At 39.5% G+C, this 27,578-nt stretch overlaps 1 protein-coding gene across 1 annotated transcript; it reads right to left on the minus strand.

Moving 5' to 3' along the window:
- Positions 1-6,604: 6,604 nt before the first annotated feature.
- On the minus strand, positions 6,605-26,950 carry crabp1a (cellular retinoic acid binding protein 1a). Its single transcript, XM_051383044.1, has 4 exons — positions 26,615-26,950; positions 22,806-22,984; positions 11,617-11,730; positions 6,605-6,987 (listed from the first exon to the last, which is right to left on the minus strand). The coding sequence occupies exons 1-4, from the start codon at positions 26,682-26,684 to the stop codon at positions 6,937-6,939; spliced, it is 414 nt and encodes a 137-aa protein (XP_051239004.1). The 5' UTR covers positions 26,685-26,950; the 3' UTR covers positions 6,605-6,936.
- Between the last annotated feature and the right edge of the window lie 628 nt (positions 26,951-27,578).

Here is a 27,578-nt window from a genome sequence, read left to right on the forward strand (position 1 = left end):
GTTTCACTGGCTCTGCCCAAAACAGAATAAAGTTTAGAAGGCTAACAGCGACACACAGAGCAGATTACTGACACGTAGATCACAAACACACTTTGCATACAGGAAAGACTCTCAATCTCTGTTGATCTCTACACCTGTGGATACACTGTGTGCCACTGTATCAGGTTTAGTGGAAATCTCCCAGTTTCTCAAAACAGCTGATAATTAAAACAACCAATGAAAAAATGACTTCCACCATGTTCATCTTTCCTATAACACAGAGGAGAAAACGTTTTTCTGGCAGTAAGCCGATTTATGGGAAGTGTGTTATTAATATTAAAACCTTTAACATTAATAGTGCCACTGACTTAAGGTAGGACCTACACTTGTGATCACCAAATTGTCACTAATGATAATTATACATTCAAGTTTCCTTTCTTTCCTTTCCTCTATATGTTATCATTCTACAGACACAGGAGTAAACATTTAATTACTCAGCTCGAGTGGTATCTAATAGTTTTGCTTTTATTTGTCCAGGATTTCAGACATCTATCTCTTAGATTTCCGCTTCCACCCAATATCATATACCCAAAATCAAATTTTTGTGGCTCAAAGGTAGTGTTAAGTATAACAAGGATACAGTTTCTGAAAAAATGTTTTTCAAATGTAATTTTTCAATGCTTTTAGGACCACAAACGACATTCTGTTTGCCTCCATTGTATTGTTGTGGCTGTGGAAATATTAGAGACAAAACCTGAGCACCTAAAACCAAATCTGTCTGCATGGTTAGATATCAAGAGATATGGATTCTGAGTGAACCAAACATTTAAAAATGCAGACTTGTAACAGACTTGGAGTCTGAGTGGGAAATTGAAAAGGTACGCACTAAAATGCATTATTTGGAAGTCTATTACTTAAAGCATTTCATGGCTATTGAAATACAGAACCAGAAGACAAACAATAGGCAAACAATGACACCATAACAGCTAAGATGATGTGTGTCCTGACATAAAAATACTTGTATAGGTTTGGTTGCAACTCTGAAATACAGCTTCTGGCAGTGTCCTTGAATGCACCCCTATGGAAGAAGTCACTGTCTGCATGCAAAATAACTCCAAAATGATGCAATGAAATTTCTTCTGAGCAGACATTTGTGCAGAGTTGCGACTGCCAGAGCGCTCAGAATATGTGCGTGCCTCCTGAGAAAGCCATTTAGTGTCAAGGCGTGACTAAATATATCACAAGATGAAAGTCATTGGGGACTTCAAAGGATAAAGCACACTGGGAAATTTAATGTGACAGCCCCCCCTGCCCACCAAACACACACACACACACACACACACACACAGAGAGACACTTGGCTGAACTTGACCTTTTCCATCCTCCCTTGGTGTTCATATGCAATACATGTAAGTTAATGTGCTGAATGGTACACCTTCTACAGGGTTAGCCAGCGCCATCTGCCAGGGTTAAATACATGTGCACCAATTAGCATTTTCTGACATTACAGCCTGGCACAAAAAATGGTTTCAGTTTCCATAACTAAATTCCCCGTTTAGGGGGTGAATTTTTATATGACCTTTTTAATGATGTCAAGGGTGAAAGTTGTGCATAATCAAGGGCATGGCCACTTTGAGTGACAGGTGGGTGCCGTCACAAGCTGTTTTCAGAAACAAGGCTTCATTCAGCCCGCCTCAGCTCCACCCACGCTCCTCGTCTTTGCCCATTTTTGGATTAGCCACACCGAGCTTCACAGCGGCTGTTAAGGAAACCTATGGGTGCCGTCACAGACATTATACAGTCAATGTTATGAATGTATAAGCATGCTGAAGTAAGCATTTAGTTCAATGCACTGCTGTGCAGCACCGTCACAGAACAGCTAGCATGTCTGTACAACCTGGCAACCCAAAAGTTGTTCATATAAATAGCTTTTGGTTGTTGAAGAATGATCATTAATTAATTGATGAAAATTATAAATGGGCCATTAATAAAGCCATTACATCACATAAACCTGTTAGAAACTGTGCTATATTATACAAGATTTGTGCTATGATGAGTGTGCTTTAAAATAAGAGCAAATGCAAGGTTGTCACACTATGTAGAAGATGTTCTACTCTTTCTTCTAATGCTTAATTGCAGCCAAATGAAAGTTACAGGTTATTACAACTTTGGTCACATGTTTGTAAGTTTGGCCGAGGTTTCTATTAGTTATGATGGCACTGAACTTGCCACAGTAATAGCTGAGATCCAGAAAATTATGAAAATCACTGAACAAGCCAAAAGTTTTCATCTATTTATCTATGCTACTCAGTTTGGAGGTACAATGCAAAATGAGCAGAGCAGTAATGTCACTTATAATGCATGCAGTCTATCTGTAAACTGTGATAGACAGTGATGATGCTGGTGCTGGTTTAAAACTAAAGTTTTGGTCATAACAAAAAAATGTACATTGTGTCTTCATTTTCTCTCCTTAATAAGTTGTGCTGACCTGGGTGTTTGTTTAAAACACGTCTGATTATCTGACCTCTCTCGTTTCTTTCCCCATCTGACCTCATTTTATTGTTGTTGTTGTGTTCCCACATCTCAGCAACTAACTATGTGCAAACAATCTTATTACCAAAAGGAATGGTGACCAAAATAAAGAAAATCAAGACCCGGTTGCTCGGAACTGTACTTCCCTTTAAAGCATGCACTAATTAGTCTTAGGTCTTATTGTGCAGAGAAACCCAACAGGCCTTTTTCAGCAGTTTCCCAAACTCCAAAACCCACTCAAGCTTTGGGAGGAGCTAAACTGGGACACCAAGTGGAGAAGAGGAGGGAAGCGGCGTTGAACTCCACTGTACTCACAGAGGCTCCACTGTTTGGTGCCCAGAAGAGAGCATTAAGACAGGCGGAGGGGCCCCTTCTCTACAAAATGGAGCAAAAACACAACAATCCCTTTATTCAGCTGTTTGGACCTGCCATCTGAACAGCAGCTTGTCATTAAATTAACATCACAGCAGGCGCGCGCCCTGGCCCTTGCTTCCCGGAGCATTGTGGTGCACTGAGGAGGAAACTCATTCTTTCAGGGGATACCAGGTCAAAAAGCAGGGGTGGTATAGAGTCGGCCCAGCAGCCTTGGCGTTGAGGAATGGGAACAGTCGCCGTGCCACTGTGTTAATCCTCGCGAATCCGAGTGTTGAAAGGACAACCTTTGAATCCCTGGAAGCCGTGAAGGACAGAGACAGATTTGCTTTTTGTTTTTGATGGTGTGCCACTTTCTGGCCATATCCACCCCAAGGACTGGACTGAAGTCCATGCCAAGGCCTCTGACCACTGGTGAGACTGTGTTGGCCCGGATCACAGACTAGATGTGCTGTGCACCTGCTCCGGGGAAGTGTGTTGAATAAGTTCCCCAGTGGTTTTCCAATAGAAAGATTTGTATGGTAGTAGTGCACTGCCCACTGCCTGGATTGTGCACCAAAACAGTAAATTAGCTCCTGAGCAGCACTGAAACACTGCTGAAGTAAAACAAAAGCTAAATTCAAGACAGGGGAGTCCAAAAGGTTTCTAAGAAAATGAAATAAAGTTACTTTACCTTTGTCACACCTCACAATGAGAAACATTTTGTTTATGGGTCCTGGACTCCAACATGTGTGAAAAGGGTTCATTTATTTTAGCCAAAAGAAAAAAAGTTTCTAAATAAACAAAACAGCCCCAGCTCATCAGAGGAAGAAAGAGGGAGTACTCCACCTACAAGCAAATAAAGAAAAATTGAAATACCCATAGTTACAATATTAACATTTTTGTTTGGTTAAAGGCCTTTGCTGTCAGTTACTTGTAGCCTACTGTAAATCAACATTAATGCATGGGCTGGTTTGATTCAAATACCCAAATAAAAGTCCAAAAATGTTAACTGAAAGATTAATTCATTTTGAAATTTATAGAGATGTTCGCACTGTAGCTCTGATCGCAAGTTTCCATCATCCATCCATTTCTTCTGACTGTCGGTCTTACCGTCCGTCTGTCTACCCACCAATCCTGCCATTTACATTATTTATCAGTATGGTCAGAGCAGCAGGGCACCAGTCCACGACCTTTTCCCCCACTGAATACCAACAGCTCTTCCTGAGGGATTCCCTCACACTTCCAGGCCAGCTTGCATCATGAACCCTTCATGAGCACCAGCTTGACACTAAGGTCTAACCTTGTGAGGAAATTGGACTTGCAAGATCATGAAATCGCTTGAGAATCCATCCTGCCAGGCTTCAAGCTATGCGTTTGGGGCCAAACTACATAGCACCAGACCAATCAGCATCCTTTGAGGAAATACTGGCAGCTACAGGCGGCTGTATGTTTTTTTCCTCCAGGATGGCAAAATCATGACCCCCCTACTCTGCCTCTGATTGGTTTACCCTAGTCCTAACCAATCTCACTCCTCATGCCTAAACCTAACCAATCCAACCAACGAGAGCAACAAACACCAGCCAATCAGAGGACGAGTAGGACAGGTTGTATCTTTGCACAGGCGGCAGGCTCATAGAGGTTAGTGTAGAGGCTGCTAGTATCATCTATATCAGAAGTGGTGAGTATTTCTTCATTGAAGCATTGAGCAAATAACGGCACTGAAGGCTTTTCTTGATGGAAAAGATGTTTTTGCTGACTTCAACAAGAGTTTGACTACGGTACATGGCTCATTGATTTAGCTGAAGTTCGCCAGTGATAGTTAGATTGTGATAGACAGATGGTTGACCCAATCACCTGCAAAGTATTTTTTCAAAGTGCCTGCCCTTTTCCAAATAGTTTCCAACGACAACCTCCTAGATAGCTCTGTGCAAAACAAACCATGGCGCAGTCAAGTTAACTAAGGTCCTCATGGTTGGTTGAAATCCTGCACTCACATGGTTCTTTTACACATCTGCTTTATGCTACAATGCATGAATATCTTATGTGAAGTCCAATGCTGATCTTGAATGACCAAACACAGGTGCAAACACACCTTGGGTGCTGTGATTGGTGCTACATCATGTCCTAAAATGTTCCATTGCTACAAAATATGTGTCACCTATAGACTCCTACCACATGTTACACCTCTGGCTTTCCCTGTTTCATAGCCTTCTTTACAATCAGGTGTTTAAATAAAGTGGCATAAAAAAGAGAAGAAAACACTTGAATCTTCAGTGTAGTATCTGAGCTTTCATTGTACTGTCTAAAACTGCACTAAAGTGATATAAGGAGCTATTACTCATAACGTATGTAGATTGCAGAAGGATTTTTTTTTATTGTTTAATGAAAACAATCTGCTTCTATTATTGCTTCTCTGCCTTCCAATTCACTGGACTTTTTTATGTTCTCATCTCTATCTGACCACCTTGTTGGTAAAACAAGGGGCAACATAGACCAGTGGGCAATCAGGTTAGAAAGGCTAGTGAAGCAAATGAGGTCAGATAGATGAACTGACCACAACGCTACTGTGTCTGTTCGCTCCAATAATGTTGCCTCCACATGACAGACCCTGAGGGGAAAGTCACATTAGGACAACCTTCCTCATCTCTCACATCTACTGTCTGCCAAAATACATCCCGCAAAAAAATAACAAATCTCCACGTGCCTCTCTGAATTTAAAAGCCATTATGAAAAATGAAAGCTCTTATGTTGTCTGTCACCGTGAATAGACGACTCATGTAAATGTGCAACTGTGGCATTAGTCACGCTGGAGCGACAGGGCCCTGCTTGGAAGCTTTTGACTGTATTTGCTCCAGTCTGTCTGGGCTTATCTTGCCGCCCCACTCTGTCTTTAATCTTGTTGCCTCAGAACTGCATCAGACACAAAGACGTGTCTCTCTCGGGAGTGTCTGGGAAGAAGCGAAGCCAGTGACGAATGGCAGCAGAGAGTGGGAGGCTGGAGCATGACGGGATGTGGGGTATTCAACCCCAGGCTTTTTTAAAGGATCAGTTTAGGATTTTTCAGAAGTTTGTCTGAGTTCACTGACTTCTAAAATGCCTGCACCAGTTGTTTTGTCTTTCAGATTTAAGTAGTATAAGTTCACAGTGCTTGTTATAGTTATAGCAAGGCTAAAAGGAGTTAGTAAATGCAGGATCTAGTGGAATGGAGTGGAATTTGATATTCCTAGGTATGTTTTCATTAGTGTATAATTATCATAGTTTCTCCTATATGCTTGGTTATATGAGACAGGTTTTCATCCCTAGTGTAGTTACTTCAAAAAAAATGGCGAATCTTAATATTTACAACTCCATGACAAGTTGGGAAGCTCTTAGGAAGACATGTGATTTGATCAAAAGCTTCAAATGGCTCCTAAATGGACCTTAAGGTTATATTTGTTTGTCAACTGTTTCCATTTGAACCTCAGTATCTATTTGATGTTCATATAAATATGCTCTGTGGTGTTTTTGGCGTAAGGCTTTAATGAGCGGGTCATAAGCACTTGAGTGATATTACAATCTGCCATATGTGACAATGAGGGCGGTAATGCAAATGTGTGCTGTATGAAAGCCACACTGTTTCACTGACTGATAGTTGGTGGCAGTAATGAGTCAAGAGATATTGCAATGTACCAAGCAATGTTTGTTTACACATAAACACCACAAGATACCATTAATAGACATTATAAAAAAGGGACTCTGATACTGTTGGTTCCATTTTTTATTGTGTCCTGTCATTGAACATGAATACTTAATCAGTGTAACTGATGACTAAATCCTACGTAAACAGCTGACACCAGGGTTGTAGATATGGACACTGAGATATCCAGCTACTGTACTGCAGACACAATACTCACTACAAATCATTACAGAGACATTGCTACTGTTTGTGGAGACTATGCAGACTGATGCTGAGAGATTACACAGGATACTTTGCAAATGTGTTAGCGTGTTAGCATGACAGAGAGTTGTTGGGTTTCAACAAATTGTGGTCCAGCTGTGTATCTCCCTTGTCCCGATGAAGCCTGCAGAGCTTCATTCCCGGATGTAAATCCGTGTGCACACCACGTCATCTGCCCCAAAAGTCTGGAGGAAACAAAAAGATAATTCTGCATGTTAGACACCCGATAGTGATTAGCACTTGCAGTTAGCTGGCAGAAAATGTAACATTAGCTTCACATTTTAAAGCTGTTTGCTGTTTTACTTCAACAAACACCTGTGACTTGGCCCCTGTATGCTTCCACGCAGTGGGGGTGCCAGCCCAGGGGGCTCAAGAGAAAAAAACATTTGCTATAACACAACATGGTGTCATACAGAAAACAAGTAGAGAAAATTGGACTTTAAAATAATAATTAAATTAAAATAAGGAATTAAGGAAGAGACTAAAGTAAATTATATTGACACATATACAGTTTTCTGGCATGGGCAAATACAAAAGGTTGAATTTTTTTAATGCATTCCACAATGACTTTTCCTCTGGACTGCAGTGTGTTTTCAGTTTAAAATAAAATACCCTGTGCAGAATCTGGATTGAATTTCACACTACATCAATATTGTGACACCAGACCAGAAGTCAACCAGTCAGAGGCAGGTCAGAGGAAATCTGACACCACAGACAACAGTAAGTTAATCTTGGAAGTGGATAAACACACCGTTTTATATCTTTATTAAGAACAAAATACAGTCAACAACATCGGGCAGGAAAGATGCTCTAAAGACACACCGCTTCTGAGACACTCAGTGGGATTTGAAGACACACAGATCATGGAGCCAAACCACGACGCACAATGCCATGAAGCCTTGGCCGAAATTCATAAGCATACTGAACCCTTGCAAGTCTCTACTCTTGTCTGTTCCCCTCAAAAACCTCTTCCAAGCAGTGTCTGCATTCAGCTGTGACGTGAAAGAACATAACTTCATTAAAGATAGTTGAGTTATGGTAGTATTACCAGATTGTTTCGGTATGAGGGAAGTAAAATTGGCAGGCCTATAAATAATTTCAAAATGTCAAGGAAATCCTATAAAACAATGATGCAACTGTCACAACATCATAGTCTTATGGCCATCAATCTAGGCCAAACTGTTGATGATGAAACCAAAAGAAACTGTTTAATAACAGATTTATGCGTCTCTTGCACGGACAAGGTTGAAGTCATTTAGTCCAGTCCTCTTATGTGTTATCACTTTTTGATTTTATGTCAGGCTGATGGAGGAATATATTATAGGTTTTGTATATAAGTATTTTCAGACTAAACCAATTAAACGGATCATGCAAATCGTATGGAAATGTGCCCCACTTACAGTGTGAACTGCCACAAACAATCAGACCATTGCTTTATGATTGCTAGTCCTCCTTTGAGTCTCAAGCTGAAGCTCTGCAATTGTTGAGTTGTCTCCCCGTCTGGGGCTTTTCTTTTTAAACAGATAGCTAGATTCAGACAGGGTCTGTTTTGGTTTTTATAGTTGCTCATCTAAGAGCTTGTCTGGGTGCAGAGATGACTCATGCCTCTTTTTTTCCAGAGAGGCTTAAAATCTTACAGCGTTTGAATGATACAGTATTTATTCAATCATTATCACATATTTAAGCTTTTGAAAAGATCTCTTGCATTGCTGGAGTTTTAGGTCATGCTATTAAACTGCACTGATGTAATTTCCTAACTGATGTCAAGATATTTAGTTGATTGGGTAGTTTGAACTTCGAGTAGTAAAGGAGAGTTCAAATTTACATGTTAAGGTATATAGTTACATATGTATATAGTTCCAATCGGAGTCGGCTCTAAACATTGAGATTGAGATGAGAATGGATCAAAGCTAAAAGCAGCTGTTAAACATGTACAGTCCAACAGTCGTGTTATAATTTTGAAAATGCACTCACAGCAAGGTGTAGACTATTTGGGGTAACTATGGATATTTAAGTCTATCAAACTGTATGCAGCAGGAGATGGTCAAAGGATAAAAATGTTTTGGGAAGAAAACATTGTAAAACATGGTTGGTTAACAAATACTGTACTCGATTTGGTTATTGTGGAAGCATCTTTTTTCATATTTAAAGTGCAAATTTAATATGCTAATATTCAATATTTAAATAACTTATTCAAGGTAAGAATGGTTAGGGTTGCAGGATGAAAAAACCCTGGAAACAATGAAAAGATCAACCTGCCAATGAGGCTGACACTACAGTCATCTTTTTAGTAGTACTAGTAGCTCCTTAAAGCAGCTCTTTAGCTCTTGTCTTTGTTTGGGTGTGAAGCTGCGTTCTGCCTTCATGTTCATTTACAAACTGACGTTTTGAACCATTTCTATATAAGATTTGGAGTAGTTGCTGATCCATTTAGTCACACAGTAAGAGTATAGCTTAATAGTGTAGTGTTATTTGTGGCAGAGTCCCAAAGTCGTGCTTACATTAGCTGACTGGCATTGCCTGTGTCATTCATGCTTCTCCATCTGTGGCATCCAGTCATATTCATACAGATGTAGAGCATGAGCATTACTACCTGAGACCTTTTTATGACAACTCCAACTGTGTAACCATTTGCTAACGATTCCTAGACATGTGTTATACTGAAATTGTAAACATCTCCGAGAAATTAGTTTTATATACAACTAATTTGCAACAGCAAATACATTTTGAAGAAAACATAATGTCAGCCAGATTACGTCTCCCCAGGATATGATATGATGACAAGTCATGTAAAATGTTCATTAAAAAGATGGTGTTTAGGCAATGGCAGCACTTGGTTACGGTTAAGGAAAGATTGTGGGAAAGATTGTGGTCTTGGTTTAATAAACATAACAACTCTGCAGTGACTTGAAACACATGAAACACAACATGTTTATTAAGATTTGATTCAAACCAGAGTCTTTTATTAACCTTAACCAAAGTGCATTATTGCCAAATCCTGACTACAGGTGGGACTCAGGATGCAAACTCCAGTGTCAAAGTCCTACAGCTTGTACACCCTGCATCCACCCTGACCACCTCCCATACACTGCTGTGGTTTATTCAATCAAAAACATTTTGCCTCCAAACATAATCCCAGTAGCCATTATTACTACCACAACGTAATTGAGAATTTAGTCATATCTACACAACATTTGTAGGATACTGGGTTGAAATTTTCAGTTATGGTGTCTTTTAAGTTTTGTTGGTCATCCTTCATGCTTACACACCATCAAGCTGCTGTGGCACCAAAACTAGGGCAGTGGTCTCTGGTGAATGTTGACAAGATTCGCTTGTTAGTGTTGTCATGGCAACACAATACAAACCTGCATGCACTAGGAACCAATTTCTCACAATCTACCTATCTGTAATCTCGACTTTATGAGGCATGAATGTGGCTCTGCGTAGTTTTTTGCTGTTGATTGTAAAAAAATCAAAATTCAGACAAACTGCTCCGTAAACGTGGACTATCTGCTGGTTGCATGATGGTGTGACAGCAAGGAGGACGGAGGTGAGAAGAGCAGAGAAGCACAGAGACTCAGCTGGTGTCACAGCTCGGCCAGATCAATCTCCATTAGTACAAGAAACGCTTCAGCTCCTCCAGGGCAACCCGGCCAGAGTGTCACCAGAGTATCAGGCACTGTTACACATTCTGCTTTTATCGCCCAAACATCAGAAAAGATTTCACATGTTCTGCTTTCTTCTAGGTCTGAACAATGAGGAGCCTCTAGTGGAATATTGTGATACTATTTAAAGCCTAATTATGTAACTTTTCTACCTTAAAATAATAACTTCACTTCACCTAAGAGGACGATGGAGGATGGTAAGAAGAGAGAATGAGAGAGAACCTGCCGGACAACAGTAAATCTCTGACTGGCTTTTAGTTGCTGAGTCGAGTGACTCATATTAGATGGCTTACTATGCCTGCTTCTGTCCGGTAATAATAAGCTACACAAACTAAAAATACTCTGTGCTCGGACTGATGATCTTTTTCTATATGCGTAGCAGGAAGGGACTGCAAACTTTCATTTTGTTGTACAGCCTCATGTTGTATAAATATTAATACATGTCCTGCATCCTTGATCCTTGACTACTTTTTCTGCATCTAAATTTTCTATATTGTTGTTTCAAGCTTTTGCCTTTTGGACATTCATCTTAGTTCTCGAGGAACAAAGCAGAGAGTGGGAGTGTTGTAAGAGGAAAGCTGTTGAATCCCTGAGAACTATTCGTCCGGTACATTGGTCCCCTGCACATCGTTCGAGGGGCTTTAGACCCATTGACTTCTGCCCATATTAATCTAGCTAAATACAGAGGGTATTACTGCAATGTCAGTGTAGCAGCTCCTCTTGTTCTCCTTTCACATCTCTCCACGGGGTGGATGAAAGCTCGGCTCCTTGGGAAACGGCCTCTCTCATTTCCCTTACGGATGAATCTCCAGGGCGACTTCATACACTCCCTGCCTCATTTCATTAACCATTTCTCAAACAGAATACACTTGCTGCTCGAATATCCAATCTTAATGCATCTGATGTTGTCCAAGTCTCCATGAGAACAGCATGTAACAGACAAACCATACAGATTAGCTACCCATCAGATCATGCTCTCTATTACTTCTTTTCTTTGTTGAGCTGAGACCTCAGCCTGAAATGAGAGTTCCATAATCTACTGAATTTCAGAGTTTTTGTCTTTGTAAAGAGGGATTTTTTCTCTATTTCCTAAACATTAATCTATTAAGAGGCTTTCAGGAAGATGATGAGTCATTGCTGTGCGCTCACCAGTGTGAGCTCATCGCCGTTTAGCTCTCGGGTCCAGTAGGTTTTGGGGCCATCACCATCTACCAGAGTTTGCTGACAGCGGATCTTGTTCTCTGTCTCCCAGGTGGCGAGGCTCTGCGGGAGGACAACAAGGCGGGAGGGTCAGTATGATGGTAAAACACATTCATCTTTAAGGGGTCACTTTATACTAGACTTAACACCAGCATCACTCATCAGTGTGGTAAGAAATGTGCTCTGTTGCAATTCCAACCACACCCAACCAACGGCTTTCCATCTTTGTGGTTTGGGGATGTTTCAACATGACGATTGTTCCGTACACAAAGTAAGACCCAGAAACTAATGGTATCCCCTTCACAGAGCCCTGACCTCAACCCCATCCAACACCTGTAGGATGAACTGGAACGTCTTCTCTGAGCCAAACCCTCCCAGACGAGTGGAGATGGTCATAAATGTGTGCCATGTCCACATACTTTTGGTCACATATTTCTCAGCCTCCTTAAAATAACATCTGTCCCTTGCTTATTCATCCATGGCCAGACCTCAACGAACAAAGTAATATGATATTATAAATCAGTGGCCTGAGCCATTAGCAGATTAATAATAAAGAAAAAACATAAAATCCTCTTAGCCCTTTGGTCAGTCAGGGTCTCTGTCTGCTAATTCACTTCAATAATATTTCAAATGACTTCAAGGGGATTAATCAGACTTTGACTTCAGGACTAATTTCTCCTGAGGTAATTCACTCAAACTATCAGAGAGTTAAGAATTCATGAAAGATCGGGACCAAGGTGACCCCGTGGCACTAATTTGTTTTAATGTAGAGGATTTATCATTTTGGTCAGTTCAGGGTCCATTAACTGCGCTCGTATTTCCTTACCTCAACTGTCTATCATCACAAGCTGAAGATGAAGATGAAGAGATTGACACCACTCTCATATTTGTCTGTTAATTGTGAAGCTGAAGCCAGGAGACTAACATAAAGGCCAAAGTCACTTTTGCAACACAATATATCTTGTTTGAGAGACTGAACAAGTTACTTTGTAAGCTTTAGAGGTGCTAGCTTTGACAAAGCTGCAATTTCACATTCAAAGAAATAATTAGACATTTTGGGAAATAGACTTAGACGTTAGATAGAAAGGGTGAGTTCGATAAAAATTTTTTTATTAATGTTCCATTAAATATGAAGCTGGAGCCAGCAGACGGTTAGCTGGAAACAGCTGGCTCTGTCAGAAGCTAATCCGCCTACCAGCATCTCTAAAGCTCATTAACACGTTATACATTTCTTTAACCCACAAAAAAACAGCTGAAATGGGAAAAAGATAAGTAATTAGTGAGCTTTAAAGATGTATGGACTGAGTTACACTAGCTGTTTCAAATCTATATCTATATGTTAAGCTATGTAAACTCTACTGGCTGGAACAGATATGAGGGTTCTTGTCAGTTAAAAGTCGTTCAGTGAATACATTTTCCCGAAACGTCAAACTACTTTAATGATTATTTTATAGTTGTTTCCAAATCGAGTCTCTAATCCAAAGAGTAGCTTACTATTCACATTTTCTTTTAAGTGTTGCCTGCTCTCTGACCCTGATTATATTTTCCCACACTGCCGAAATGTGTTTTTTTTCGTCTCAATAAAGCCAGCTGCATTTTACTTTTCAACATAACATCTTAAGCTAGTGATCCCGCTCCAAATCCTGGAACTGATCAAAGCTGCCATTGCTTCATCCAACTCAAGCATCTACACCCAAGAAAATAAAAAATTTGGACGGGCCTATTATGAAAATCCATGTTTGTTCTTGCATGCATATTTGTAGAGTTGCTCATAGACAATTTGCTTCACAATTTGTACAATTTTGTATTTTATAAAGCACCACTGCTCAGTGTTGGACAAAGCAGCAGTCTCAGTTTCTCAGAGGCAAATGTTAATCACCATATCAAAGGTAAGGAAAGCCATCATGGATCCCTGCGGGCTGCCGTCCTCAGACTTTGCCAAGCTGAACAACAGCAGGGCTTTTCTACAGTTCTCACTCTGATTTTTTTATCTAATAAAGCCAGAGCCCAGAGAGTTGATTAGCTACGGCTCCATTTTAAGCATTACTCTCAGCCTCTGACTTGGATGGATTTTCTCTCATTCTCTCTATTTCACATTAACTCACAGACAAATTCTCACACATAGTCCTCTCCCAAATAACAAACGAGAGCTTGTGCACACACATTTAAGACCAAGACAAATTCATCTTGCTTTTTCTCTTTTTTCTGCGTTTTACTTATCACAACATCTGCTGCCTTTGTCGAAAAAGTGGGAGAACATCTCATTTCCTGCTTGGTTTAAAGTTTTTTATGTTGGATTATACAACATTTCTTTCAGATCCCAAAATAACACACTCACTCCCTGTTGGACTCATCTCTTCCCACGGTTTGATCACATTATGGCTCCGTGTCTGCTCATCGTGTTTCACTCTCCGTAGCTTATGCCCAGAGGTGGGTAGTAACGAGTTACATTTACTCCGTTACATTTACTTGAGTAAGTTTTTGAAAAAATTATACTTCTAGGAGTAGTTTTAAATCACTATACTTTTTACTTTTACTTGAGTAGATTTGTGAAGAAGAAACTGTACTCTTACTCCGCTACATTAGGCTACAATGAGCTCTTTTTACCTCTTTGGTATTCTACACGTCATTGTTTCCCCCCCATTTGCGGGACAAGCTGAAGAGGTTGGAGTCATCTTGGAAAATGTGTACACCTCTTGTTCACGCCCTGCAGCAAGGGATCCAGAAACGTTTTGGAGACGTCATGAAAGAGCCTGAGCTGATTGCAGCAGCAATACTCCTACCAAGATTCAGAACATCCTGGACCACAGAGGAGAACATCTTAAATGCTGGTAAATATGCTTGTTTATCAATTCAAATGTGAACCGGTAGACATTGACATATATAAATATGTATAATGTTACTGTCATTTAGGATTTTAGTGTGTCAGTGACAAACCACAGGGTGGCAATATAGATAGAAGCTCAGGTAGCTTTTAATGTCAAACATCAGCAGCTTGACAGCCTATACAGTAGAAGGGTAAGAATAATGTGCAGACCTAATTATTTTGAAAAACGATTTATCTTGCCACAGGCCTTGACTACATTGGAAATCACCTCGACACCGACTTGGATGATGTCACCAGCACAAACAGCAGCCTCTCTGATGACGACGACTTCTTTGTATCCACGGAGTTGGGAAAATCACAAGTAGGAGAGCTGGAGAGGTACCTTTCATGTCTGTCCCCTGCAGGTATGGATCTACTCCACACCTTTCCTCACATCAAGAAGCTGTCACTCAAAGTCAACACAGGTCTTCCTGCATCTGCAGCCTGTGAGAGACTTTTCAGTCATGCAGGACTCCTGTTCACTGCTAAACGATCACAGCTTCACAGCAAGAACCTTGAGAATCAACTACTGTTGAACCTTAATAGTGACATCACTGAGTGATTCTTTGATGAAATTGTTTGTTTCTGCATGTTTTGTCACACACACACACAGTTTATGAGAGTTTATGGGCTGCCTTGTTCTAGTCCTGCCTGCAGAGCCTGTTAAAAAAGTATAAAGATTTGGAAATTTCTGTTACTTGTGCTTATTTATTTTTTATTTATTATTATTTTATTGATTTTGTTTCTTAAGTACTTGAATTTACCTGGATTATTTTAATTTAAGCTATTTTGTAATGAATTCATTAATTTTAATTTATTTTATTGGTTGGATGAACTACAATTTGCCTAAAGATGATTATTTTGTATTTTTGTCAGTTTGATTGAATGCTTGTGTTAAAAATTAAATCAGATGTTACTTCACAGTTACTCAGTACTTGAGTAGTTTTTTCACCAAGCACTTTTTTACTCTTACTCAACTTTTTGTTGCAGTATCACAAATGACTACTGGGGTGAACTGGCAGCAACGTTGAGTATCCAGCAATTTCAATAAATCCCTGATTATTTTATACTGCACTCTGGAGTAGTATTAGTACAAAAGACACTTGCCAGCAACCACATGTGCCACCGAATCAACCAGGATTATAAATATTATTAAATATGTCTCAGCAGAAAAAACAATGGGTAACTTCACCGCTCTATGCCAATGTTCCTCAGAAGAATTTTTCAGCCTTGAAAGTAATAAGACAGATTTTACAAATGAGGCTGCAAATCCCAAACCCAATATTCAGCCCTCAGTGTATATTAGAATGAGTCCAAAATAATCAGTCTTCCCTCTCTCTTCTTTTTCAACAGATTTTTGATTTGCCTGTCATCCGCCGCAGGCCTGTTCCTGCCTCCCAGTGCTAAATGATCCACTGTCAAAAGCTCTGAATCACACTCCAGTCGCAGACACGCGAGGCCCTGTCTGTTCTGGAAATACATTCCCACTTTTATCCGTTTACCCCAAACCTGTGCAAGTGTGCTGAGCTTCACAGATAAGAATTACTTTCATCATTACATTATAGGATCACCTGTCAGGCTATACAGCATCATTTGGAAATACAATAATAAAGGCCATGTTGTCCTTGTATCAGGTATATGGGGACACTCTTTAGTGGATGCCACATCTGTTATTTTTGTCATTTTAGCAATCACACAGGCTTGCTTCCTGATCCTTATTCTGCTCACTTTACCTCTCCATGTTGCCCCATGGCAGGTGACTGATACTAAAAGTCTGTCTCTATAGCAACCAGCTGGGTTAAAAGACTCCATTTGTCTTTTTGCCTAGAAGTGACTTTTTTTTTGCACACTGGAAAATGAAGCATATGTGTTCCAATGAAAATATTGTTGTGCCACAGACCACAGACAGTCTTATTTCTTATTATTCTAAAACTTATTATTCAGCAAACCCAACCTCAGCTGCACAAGGCAGAAAAAACTCATGCTCATGTTTATCTTAGAGCTTTTTCCGCCTAAACACGTCCATCCATCTGAGCAGGTACATAATCGCCTCATTATGACCTCCACTCTGCAGTACAGCCCATCTGGTGTCTGTTCCTCTGTTGTCTCTGAGACTGACAGGAAGCCCCTTATCACTTTCTCCTCCTGGAAGTGAGAAGAGACTGTCTAATCCCACCGCACTCACACAGATTAACTGGAGCTTTTTAACCTTGTGGCGGTGTTAATCAGCCCTCTGCTCTTCGCCAGGCACAGATCAGCGTGTAATCCGTTTAACCACAGGGGCAGCCGGCCTCAGCCAAAACCCACTTAGGGCTCTCCTGCCAACCACCACCTGAGAGTCCGCCAACACCCGACACTGCCCTCCCTCGCCCCTCCAGCACATGTGCCAGTGTCAGTGGGCGCTGCCTCCTGCAGGTTTAGCTTCACTCTTGCATATGATTGCCACACAAGAGCACAATGTGCTTGTTGCTCAGAGCCACCTCCTTGTTTTCTTTTTACTAAAAATAGACGGTAACACTTTATAATAAGGGTACAAATCATATACTATAATACTTGACTAATGATGATTTAATGTATGAATTATTGCAGGATGTATCCTGTTGATCACCATTAACAATCACTTCTTGTGATTAGCACACAAAACAAATTAGAGGAGAATGGTGAGTCATCCACTACTTTCAACAAAACAAACTCAATTTGGAAAAACAACAACAACAAAAAAAAACTATCCAATATGTTGTAAATGTACCAAAAAAATACCACTGGTCAATTTTGTGTATTTTCGTAGACATATTATTTTTCCATCTGAGAGGGAAAGGTCCTTAAAGAAACTTTTATGATAGAGGAATCCATCTCTCAATTAATGTATTAAGTAACTGTGTATTAACATTTATTAACTGAAAATCTATAAAGTCTGAACTAAAAATTAAAATTTGCAGTGACTTGATTGTTTGTTAGTGGTGAACAATAGGAATTCATGAAACATGCTGCATTATTTCAAGCATTGAATTATCACGAGTCATTCATTAGTTAAGTATTACTTAGGTATAGGATTTGCACCCTCCTTATAATTTATCACCAAACAGGCAGTCAAACATTATTAGGACAGACATTTTATTTCATATTGTGTTGGCTCTGTACTCTCCAGCACATTGGATTTGAAATGAAACAATGACTGTGACAGTAAGGTTCTGGTTCTTAGCTTTAATATGCATGATGTGCAGTTCCTCTTAGCTATATGAAGCATTTTAGTTTCTTTCAGCTCATTGTTTTGGTTTTCCACCCTACAACGACCTGTTTTATTTAGACCAGAAATTAAGCAGAAGGTTTTGGACATGACCATGATACATTATCACTTTTTGAGTTGATATGGCGAACTTGTTAGTAAGTTCAATTCAGTTGCCTACCCATACATCCAGCAGTTTTGGAGTGACATTATCATTCATTTGTAGTGTTTCCGACCAGCTGGCGAATGTACACCGATAAGCCATAATATACATTTTTCAGCAGTTTGAGCTACAGTTGCTCATCTGTTGGATCAGACCACACATGCTTCACTCCCCACGTGCATCAATGAGCCTTGACCGCCCGTTATCCTGTCTCCAGTTCACTGCTTCGCCGTCCTTGGACCATTTTTGATAGGTACTGACTACTGCAGACTAGGAACACCCCACAAGAGCTGCAGTTTTGGAGATGCTCTGACCCCTAGTTTTTTCACAAATGCTTCATCAGGCTTGTGTGTTAATTAGGGTTACAGGTTTGATACAGAGGATACAGATGATGCAGCAGTATCAAAAGCTTCATATTGTACTGAAATTGGAGGCAAATAACACCAAATATGGACTTCAGGTTTGGACCACTAACTTAAAACCACTGTAACCTATTGAAATGTTAACCCACCAGTGTGCTGCAGTACAGAGACAAAACAAATTAAAAATATATCACTTCATATCACTATCTTCTGACTGCGCTGTACCATTAACAAATTCATTTTTTACAGACAAATCCTGTGATGCTGATCCTCAAACCCAAACAAGTGGATGTGGCAAATGTGTGATGACAACTCGACATGTCAGCCTCATAGCAGAAATCCATCATGTGGCCAAAAGCCACACTGAGAGCTGTCTAGCCCTGCCCAGTACCCAGCATGCCCCAGGGCACAGACAGAAGGAGCCACACTGTCTCCTGGGATCTGAAATAGGTCATGTCTGCTCTCCCTGGCTGCAACATGTAGTTATTACCATAAAATAAAAGGTAAAGACAAAAATATATACTTTAGATGTTAGCTGTTGCATGCTGTTTAGGCATTTTACAAGCATTATGGTGATATATACATAAAATTTTGCATGTTAATAGATGTACTAGACAGATCAAACCCTTAATAAATTCTGTAGTGCACATACCGAAAAGGACATTGTGGTTTCCAGAAAATACATATCTCCAATTTCTCAGGCTTTTGGCTGACTTTTGTTGACTTAATGATGTACATGCACACACATATTTCCCTTCCCTCTCCACAAGAATGAATATCACTGCTTTCTGTTACCCAAGAATTTTTTGAGGACAGTAAATTTTACATTTTAAGTTTTACATTTCAGAATAGAACCTGCTGCATCGGAGAGATGCAGTCCCTTGCTCAAGGACACTTCAGCAGGGTGCCAGTGTTCAATGGTCAGAATTACACTCACTAAATGATGATTTAAACTCTTCAGTTACATATGTTAATGTATATCACATTTACAGAAAAAGTCCTCCAGGTTCTAAGGATCAATGAGTATGTAAATACCTATCTTCATATTTACACAATTTGTCCTTAATGGATAAATACATTTTTTGAATAAAGCAATTGTATAGGTCAACATTAACGCTGTTATTAACATTTAATGGATTGCTTTTGTTAAAGATGATTTTCTTTTCTTAAAAAGAAGTAGTGTTTTCAAAAATATGACTAATTTCATCCATAACATAACACTCTGAATTCATCCAGTAGTTAGAGAAACTTGATACGTTATATTGTGACTGTCAACAACTCCTCATCCTGCATCTGTTATGCAACTCTCCTCTGCTACACTGCAACAGCCACTGCAGCCTGGTATTCTATATGAAAAGTGTGGACACACAGATGGATGAGCATATTGCAGCACTATACTCAAACTTAAGCATATTATCTGCACCTTTATGGACGGTGTGGCATGCTAATTTGGGAAACTGTCCTGCTGGTGTTTCCTTTAACAAGACACTGAATCCCTAAATATGTTACAGCTGCCGAAAACATCATACTTCACTCCAAAATGGGGATTATTGTAACTTTCAACAACTGTTAGAAGAGACCTTAAAGATTTTTAATGATCGAGTATAAGTAAAAATCTTAAATAATCGTGATCATAAAAGAACCAAAACCATCCCAGACTGTGAGTTTGTAATTTATTGTTACTCATAACAAAAATGACATTTCCTTTGTCTGCCCCAATTTCAAACACAAACAACTGCTTAAATGTGCAGGTTTATATGTGTCTATATAACAGTAATTTCAGTGTAATAACCCTGTAATAGTCCCACCTAAAAACACTGCTTCTGGTTCTACAAATACACATCTAGCCTTAAATTGTTTAGCCATAGTCGGTATGTCAAATACTCTCTCTGTATGCCACAGTGATCTAACGTTACTGTAATGAAATAACTGTTAATGGTGTCTGGTATCCCCTCATCTGTCCATTTGTGTGAGAGGATGAACCTAGATTACATGTTCATGATGTTTACCTCACTGATACCAAACAAGGCTCTTTTTCTCTCAAGCTCAGACACTGGTTGCTAAGTACAGGGTGACAAACATATGTCAGCCTCTGGACCATTAATACAAGATTCTTGTTACTTATAGTGACTCAGTGGCGCCGTGTTTTTGCCTTGACATCTCGTCTCTAAATTCTTAAACTCTGGAGCACTGACTCCCTTTATTGTGTAGGTACAATACAACTATTGAGTGAATTGAGTACTTGTTCCAATAAACAAAATCAACAGTGCATACAACACATGGGGAAGCTTTAAACTTAGAGTCTTTGCGGGAAAGACCTCCTCTGATAAGTACAAAATAATGATCGATTAATGTATTTTCTTCCCACAGGGTCCTTAAATATGTTATATACTGTAGGTAACATAAAAAGGACAAAGCATAAATCAAACTACAATCACAAACTAAAAACACAGATGAAGGTCAGCTTTGGGAATCGTAATATCTTGACACATTATCCAGCAATCTAGTTTCCTCATCCATCTAGCTGAACAAATTACGTGTATGTTACACAGATGAATGTCTCAGTGTTGAGATCATATCTGATTTCTCGAAGAAACCAGTTTACTCTTATTGCATGTAACAGAACACAGCCTTAGTGTCAGAGCTTGACTACCCTTTCCCAATTAAAAAGTTTCACTTTTTGAGCAGAATTTGTAATGAGTTCCAAGATTTGAGAAGACCTTGATGTTCATGAAAAATAAAATATTAAAAGCATACATGTCTCTGCCTTCTTTTCAAACCTGTGCAGGAGCTCTGACAGTGTACCAGGATGTGAGAATTCCCCCTCAGGGACCAAAGAGGTTCAGAGAGAAACGTGCATCCCAACTCAAGCTGCCTGTAATCCAGCTGCACAGACGTGAGGATGATACCAATGGATGAAACTGTAAGGAGGTATTCATTTTTCATTCAAGCCTCAACAACAATAGCATGCCGATAGCTTTGATGACAGTTAATACACACATACAAACATGCAGAGAATACCCTGGAAATACAAATTATATTATAAATATTAAAAAAAATAATGGCCAGCACGCTGCAGCTCCATTGACAGCAAAGTCCAATAATATAGAGTCTTATGGAAAAATGATCCTACTTCTCACTTGATTTATTAGCTTAGTGAACAGTTTCCTAATAAATTTTATGATCTCAATCACTAATTTCACATCTTTTCCATACAGCATGATGTTCATTTTGTAAATCATGGTGCCATTTAGGACAAGACAGACAATAAAGCAGGATATGCTTTATGGTGTGACTACCTTGTGATTGACAAATGATTCTCTTTGTCCAGTTCAATGCACAAAACTCTTACTGCTTTGTCTACTTTTTCATTTCAAATCTTTTCAGAAACATATCTACATATCTTAGTGTACTGTTTAACTGTAGTATGACAATGTGTGTGGCCAGGCTTGCTGTCATTGTTTCCTGCTACAAAAAAAAGAAAAATACAGTAAGCACAGTTCAACTCACAGTATGTCACCATTGCTGGCTAAACAAAGCAAACAGCCATAATGCCATAACACATCAATTTCCCTGAAGCTTATACTAACTTTAACCATAACTACAACATCCCTTACCCCAATATTAACCACAACCATAATCTTGATCTTAATTAAAAACGTTACCCTAAAATTTAACAGCTGAAATTGTGGGAACTGTTTTTTGTCACCAGATGGGGTTGAATTTGTGAACAGATTTTTGTCCCTACAATGTGCTTAATATAATACACACACACAAACACACCATTTTGTTTTGGGAGACCATTGTATACCTAACCCCAACACTTAAACTAAACTTAACTTAATAATAGCTCTAACATAACAGTAATCCACATCAACCTTCAGGAGACTCCAAATTTGTCCCCACATGGGAGCCGAGTCCCCACAATATGACTGTGTGCCTGGGGTTTTGTCCCCACAATGCCATTAATAAAAGTATATACTAACACACTAAAGTGTGACGTCAATCTTTTGCAGTTTCACCTTCATATTTTGAATAAAGAGAAAAGGACTGTACTAAAGGTTTTAAGAAAGTGCCACACCAGTGGTTTTGCATACTTTAACCTATTTATTACAAATATCTTCTACTTAAGATCACAAGTAAAAAATTTGGAAACAATCCTGTTGTGCTTTAGAATTTTATATATTTTGTGCCGTTCCAGGCTGACATTTCTTTCCATCTATTTCTGTACAACATAGCTTTGGCGTTACAACTGAAATAGTCTTAATAATAATCTGTTCATAGATTTTCATATTATACAGAAAAAATGGAAACAAACAGAATAGCAGGTAAAATAAATAAGAAAATGAATTGAACATTGAAAATGTATACACATAAATAAAAGTATACATGGTTTGTTGTTGAAGAGATAAAACTTGCAAACTTGAAGAAAGTTTTACTCCCATTCTACCCTAGAGTTATTAACCAACTGAATATGAGTGTGCCTTATTTCAAATATATGACTTTGCAATACTCATTTACCTTACACTTTCGGCCATCCACCGTCTCCTCATCAAATTCTTCGCCAATGTGGAAGTTGATCTCGGTGGTGCGCACACTGGTGGATGTTTTGATGTAGAACTGCTCACCATCCTGACGGATCTCCACGTGGGGGTTGGAGGCTGCAGCTACAGCCACCTTCCTCAGCATGGTGTTAACTCCTGACCAGGAAGAATGCAGTGCCAGAACAACAAGGGTCAGTTTCACCATTTTAACAAGATTAACTTAGTTATTAGAGGGGAAATTGTTGGGATGCTTCATTGTACAAAATGATGATAACATATCCTCTGTGATGTTTGAAGGTTGTTGATTATTAACTTATATAATATATATATATATATAATACTTATATAAAGACTTTTATGTCAGCTGAAAATGATTGATATTATACTTAATTACAGTAATTTTCATTATGATACTTTCTCACTATCAGAAATGCAGTACCTGTTCTAATTGGTTCACTAGTACAGAGTAAAGGATTTTGTGTTCATTAGAGGCCACCATTAAAAGGAGCTTCTTACTCCTCTGTGACTGAACAAGAGTCACAGATCGCTGAATGTCCCCAATAAACTACTTTAATCATGAGAGACAGGTGTAAGAGACAGGAAAGAAATAGGCTAAAGGTTGATCTCTACTAGGTAATGAAAAGCTGACATGCAAGATAAAACATGCAAAAGTGGCGTCATCTTAGTCATGAGAATATAATTATGACTTTTTTGTTACAACAAAATCAAATGTCCTCGTGGGTGTGAACGTAAAAGACCCAAATCAGCACAAAACTGACAAAGAAAGAGATGCAATCTTTGTCATTAGCCTCTTTTTGCCCTGTTGGTACTAACATTTGTAGTAAAACATCTTCCAGTAGGTTCTGTTGTCCTGCCTTACCCCCGACCCCACCCAGATTTAGACCTCTCCATGCCCTCATGCCAGCTTCTATCAGACTCTGGACCTTAAATATAGAGGCACACGCTGGCTGCATGTCTGCTCGTATTTCTGTGTATGGGGAACGTCTCCAAGCCTAAATTTTTTTAGGAGAAATTTGTGGAATTTTGGCACTGAAGTCTGTGTTAGGGATTATTCGGCCATGTCCAAGGAAAAAAGTGAACTCTCGAGGATGTTGGGTGCTGGATCTCCTTTTGTCTGGTGACTGTAAGAGTGGGGATCCTATGTGCGGCACTGCCCAGACAACACTTTGTCATGCCCAGTTTGACACTGCAAGACCATCTGGCTTTATGTCCTGCCAAAGTCCTGGATCTTTTATTTTACTGGCCTCTCCTACCACCATAAAATAAAATAACAAATGAAAAGAAAGAATATTTATGCATACCAGATCAATTAAATCCGTTTGTAAAACTTCAGCCCTAATTAGTTTTGAGAGATCCTTCTCACCCCAAACCCTACTGTAGTGTTACTTGGTCAACACCCAGGCATAAAAACATATTCATTTCACAGTTTACGCCCGACCCCACCCATGATCTGAGGGATCACGCCATGTGTTTTTATAGCATTAAATATGTATGAACTTCAGTGAGCAAAGCAGTCTGTTCTCTTTTTTGAAATGTTCACAAAATATAATAATAAATGGACAATAAGCTTCAGCTTCTGGACAACCATAATTACAACAGTAAGGAGTTCATGTTCTTACAGAAACTTAAGACAAGGTGGAGAGAAGTCACACAATTTCCTACTAACTGAACAAGGTTTCTGCTGATCCCAATGCTCAGATTTAAACTTCAGTTCCTAGTTTTCCTAACTTGGTAATATTTTTGCATTTCTTGACTTGAGTCCCTGTTCACTCAGACAAGTCTTTAAAATAATCCACATTTTGGCTCAGTAGTTAAATTGTACATAAAGTGTACAGTATTTTTACATTCTTTGATGAGGTGCAGACACACATGCCTGCTCTCAATTACCAAACTGTGAGTCTGATCAATTCGTACAGCTCTGTTCACTCAGCATGTTCCTCTGCTATCTGCACCCTGTATATAACAATCCCCTCCTACAGTTGGGAAACCCCAACAGATAATTATAAAGATGTTGATGGAAAGTGGCAGTCCTGCAGTCCTGGAATCCAAAGTACTTGCACATCGCAGCTCTCCACTGACCATGCCCTTATGTAAGAGCAAACGAGTGATCTGCTCCGGCAGATGTAGTTAATGTGTTCATTAATGGATGTAGTGCTTAGCTCGGAGAGTGACTGATTTCTTCTTGGACAGCAATTGGAGGGATAGTTGCCTTATGGACCTTAGGTTAAAGCTAGACATGGGAAGGAAAGATGTTGAATTTTTGGTGAGCATTCTTTTGTGAACCAAAATGAATCAAAATGAAATATGTTTTATTTGGGTCTTTGGATAATTGTTATGGCCTTAAAGAGAACTGCTGATTAAAGAATAAGGTTGACATTAATCTAAATTTTTCATATTATCAATTTTCATATTGTCAAGAATCCCATGAAAAGACCAAAACCAACAATGCATTAGTCTGTATCTTGATACTCTCTGTCTTCCTCACTCAGTCTCTACTACAAGCCCATTCATTCCTACTGAAGTCTTTGATAACAGGTCATACATATACACTATTTTTTTTAAAGGTTTAGTAATGTCCTAAAACAGCTGGGCACTGTAGTTCTTTTAGAAAAAGGTTACTCAATCTAGAGTAAATTATGCGTTTCCTGGGGACTATTTTTAGCTGTGGATTAATACACATTTGGTATTTAGCAGGATGGTGTATTTGGGGTTGATTTTAAATAGACTAGAGTTCCCAGGTTCACCATAAAGCTCTATGGGACAGAGGAGCAATGTGAGCTACAAATCAGACTACAAAGGCAACACTTGTTGGATAATTTAATGGTTGGTTTTGTTTTTTTGTTTTTAATTAGATTTGTGGACAATAAGAAATGTATGTACAATATCACCAGCCTTATCCTTTAAAGTAATAAACTAAGCAGTAGTAGGGTGGGGTATTTATAGAGAGATTGCAACCAGAGCCAAATATGCACTTGACTTCTCTTTCATGAACACTGATAAGTGCTGAAGTGATGCACAAACAATTAGACTGTCAATTGTGCAAAACTGTTTCAACTTTTTCAACCAGTTTGAGGTTAAACAGGGACCATTCATGTCCAAAAAGTTCTAATTGTAATTCAGTTTGGTGTCAGTAGTTCCAGGAGAGTTGTTGAAGCAGCTCCCCACACTCACATTGGGACTCGTCCCTAAAGATTTCTACATTATTCTAAGGACACACAACCTTTTGCTGTGTCCTGTCTGTTTCAGCAGTCCCGGCGTGACGAAAACACTGCAACACAATTGAATGACCCAGTTAAACTGGTCCAAATCTAAACCATCACAATCATCAGTTAAGACTAAGACGGGTGAGAAAGAATGAAAAAAGATAGGACACAAGAGAATAACACTGGGCTCCAGAGACCTCCCCTGGCATTGCTAATGCATGCCCTACTTAAATGCTTAACATGAATAATGTTGTGCCCCCCTCCTCTCTTCATGTAACAATACCACGTCTGTTTAGGTTGGAATTCAGCATCCAGTGCTTCATATCTCCTGTAAAGCCGAGGGATTTCCCTTCGACAGCATCTCCCGGTAGATCTCTGCCTTCTTTTCCCAGGGAGCTTCTCTGAACAATACAATGTTGTTGGAAGTCGGGAGCCATTCTCAAAGAACAAGAAAAGCCTTTTTCTACATGTACATGATGGATAGTCAACCTCATGCAGGGATGTAGCTCAGACTATGGAGGAGGGAGAGGAGAGGGCGGAAAGGAGACAGGAGAGGGCTTACCCAGGGCTTTGAGAAGTTCATCAAAATTCTCACTCCTCTTCATCTTCCAGGTGCCAGCAAAGTTAGGCATGTCTGCTGAGGCTGAGTGCAAGGGCTGCCGAGAGAACCTGTTCCACGCTCTGATGCCTCTCTCCCTCTATCCTCTTTGACTCTTTCTCACCCTCCTCCTTCTTCCCTGTGCTCCTGTCTCCTTTGCTCTGGGCTCAACCTCCCGTTCACACTGTCACACGCAAGTGTTTCTCTGGGTTTCTTTTAAATATATTTTTTCTTCACACACTCTTGCTTCGTCTGTGCATCTCAGAGTGCTGGCTGCAACCTTGTCTTTAGCTCCTTTATAGCTACTGTCTTTAATGGGAGTCAGAGGAGGTCCCTCCCCCTGAAAGGTCTGTCCCATTAATACCGTAGAAGAAGACTGTCTGCTTTCTCTGGGGAGTAAAGCGACTAAAATCGTTCTTTTAGAGCATATTTATAGTCCTTCAGTTTGGCGATGACATGATTATAAATAGTTTTTTTTTATGTGGAGGTTGACTTTCTCTTGACATCTTTTGGTTGGTGATTTAAAAAGCTTTTTTTTTAAAAAATCAAACCACATTCTTATTGCCCCCCCAGGCTTTAACAAGGAATTGTATATTTATTATTGTATTGTATTAATTATGCATTAATAATGTATTAGTCCTGCACTCATGTAAAGTGGATACAGTGTTATCCTTTAGAATTTGTCCTTCTGCTGAGCCGCAGTGTTAATTAGCAGGTCGTGCTGTAAGATAACTACAGCTGAGGTGCCCTTGAGCAAGTGTTTCACCCTCAGACCACCCCAAGTGAGCTACATGACCAGAAATGGAAGATTATGAATATCAAAGTGTGACAAGGTGAAGCTGAGCATTGCTATAATCTGACAGTGGCACACATTAAGAGAGAGACTCTCTTAATGTGTGCCAGACCAGAGACAACAGATCAGACTCAG

This window comes from Dicentrarchus labrax, unplaced genomic scaffold, assembly GCF_905237075.1.
Source record: "Dicentrarchus labrax unplaced genomic scaffold, dlabrax2021, whole genome shotgun sequence".
NCBI lineage: Eukaryota > Metazoa > Chordata > Actinopteri > Moronidae > Dicentrarchus > Dicentrarchus labrax.

Bases quoted from the DNA above. Each gene is read 5' to 3' on its own strand.
- crabp1a (XM_051383044.1), bottom strand. From the start codon at position 26,684: ATGCCTAACTTTGCTGGCACCTGGAAGATGAAGAGGAGTGAGAATTTT. The intron at 22,985-26,614 runs GTAAGCCCTCTC...CTTCCTGGTCAG, and splicing joins TGAACTTCTCAAAGCCCTGG to GAGTTAACACCATGCTGAGG. The intron at 6,988-11,616 runs GTGAGCGCACAG...TGTTTCCTCCAG, and splicing joins ACGGCGATGAGCTCACACTG to ACTTTTGGGGCAGATGACGT.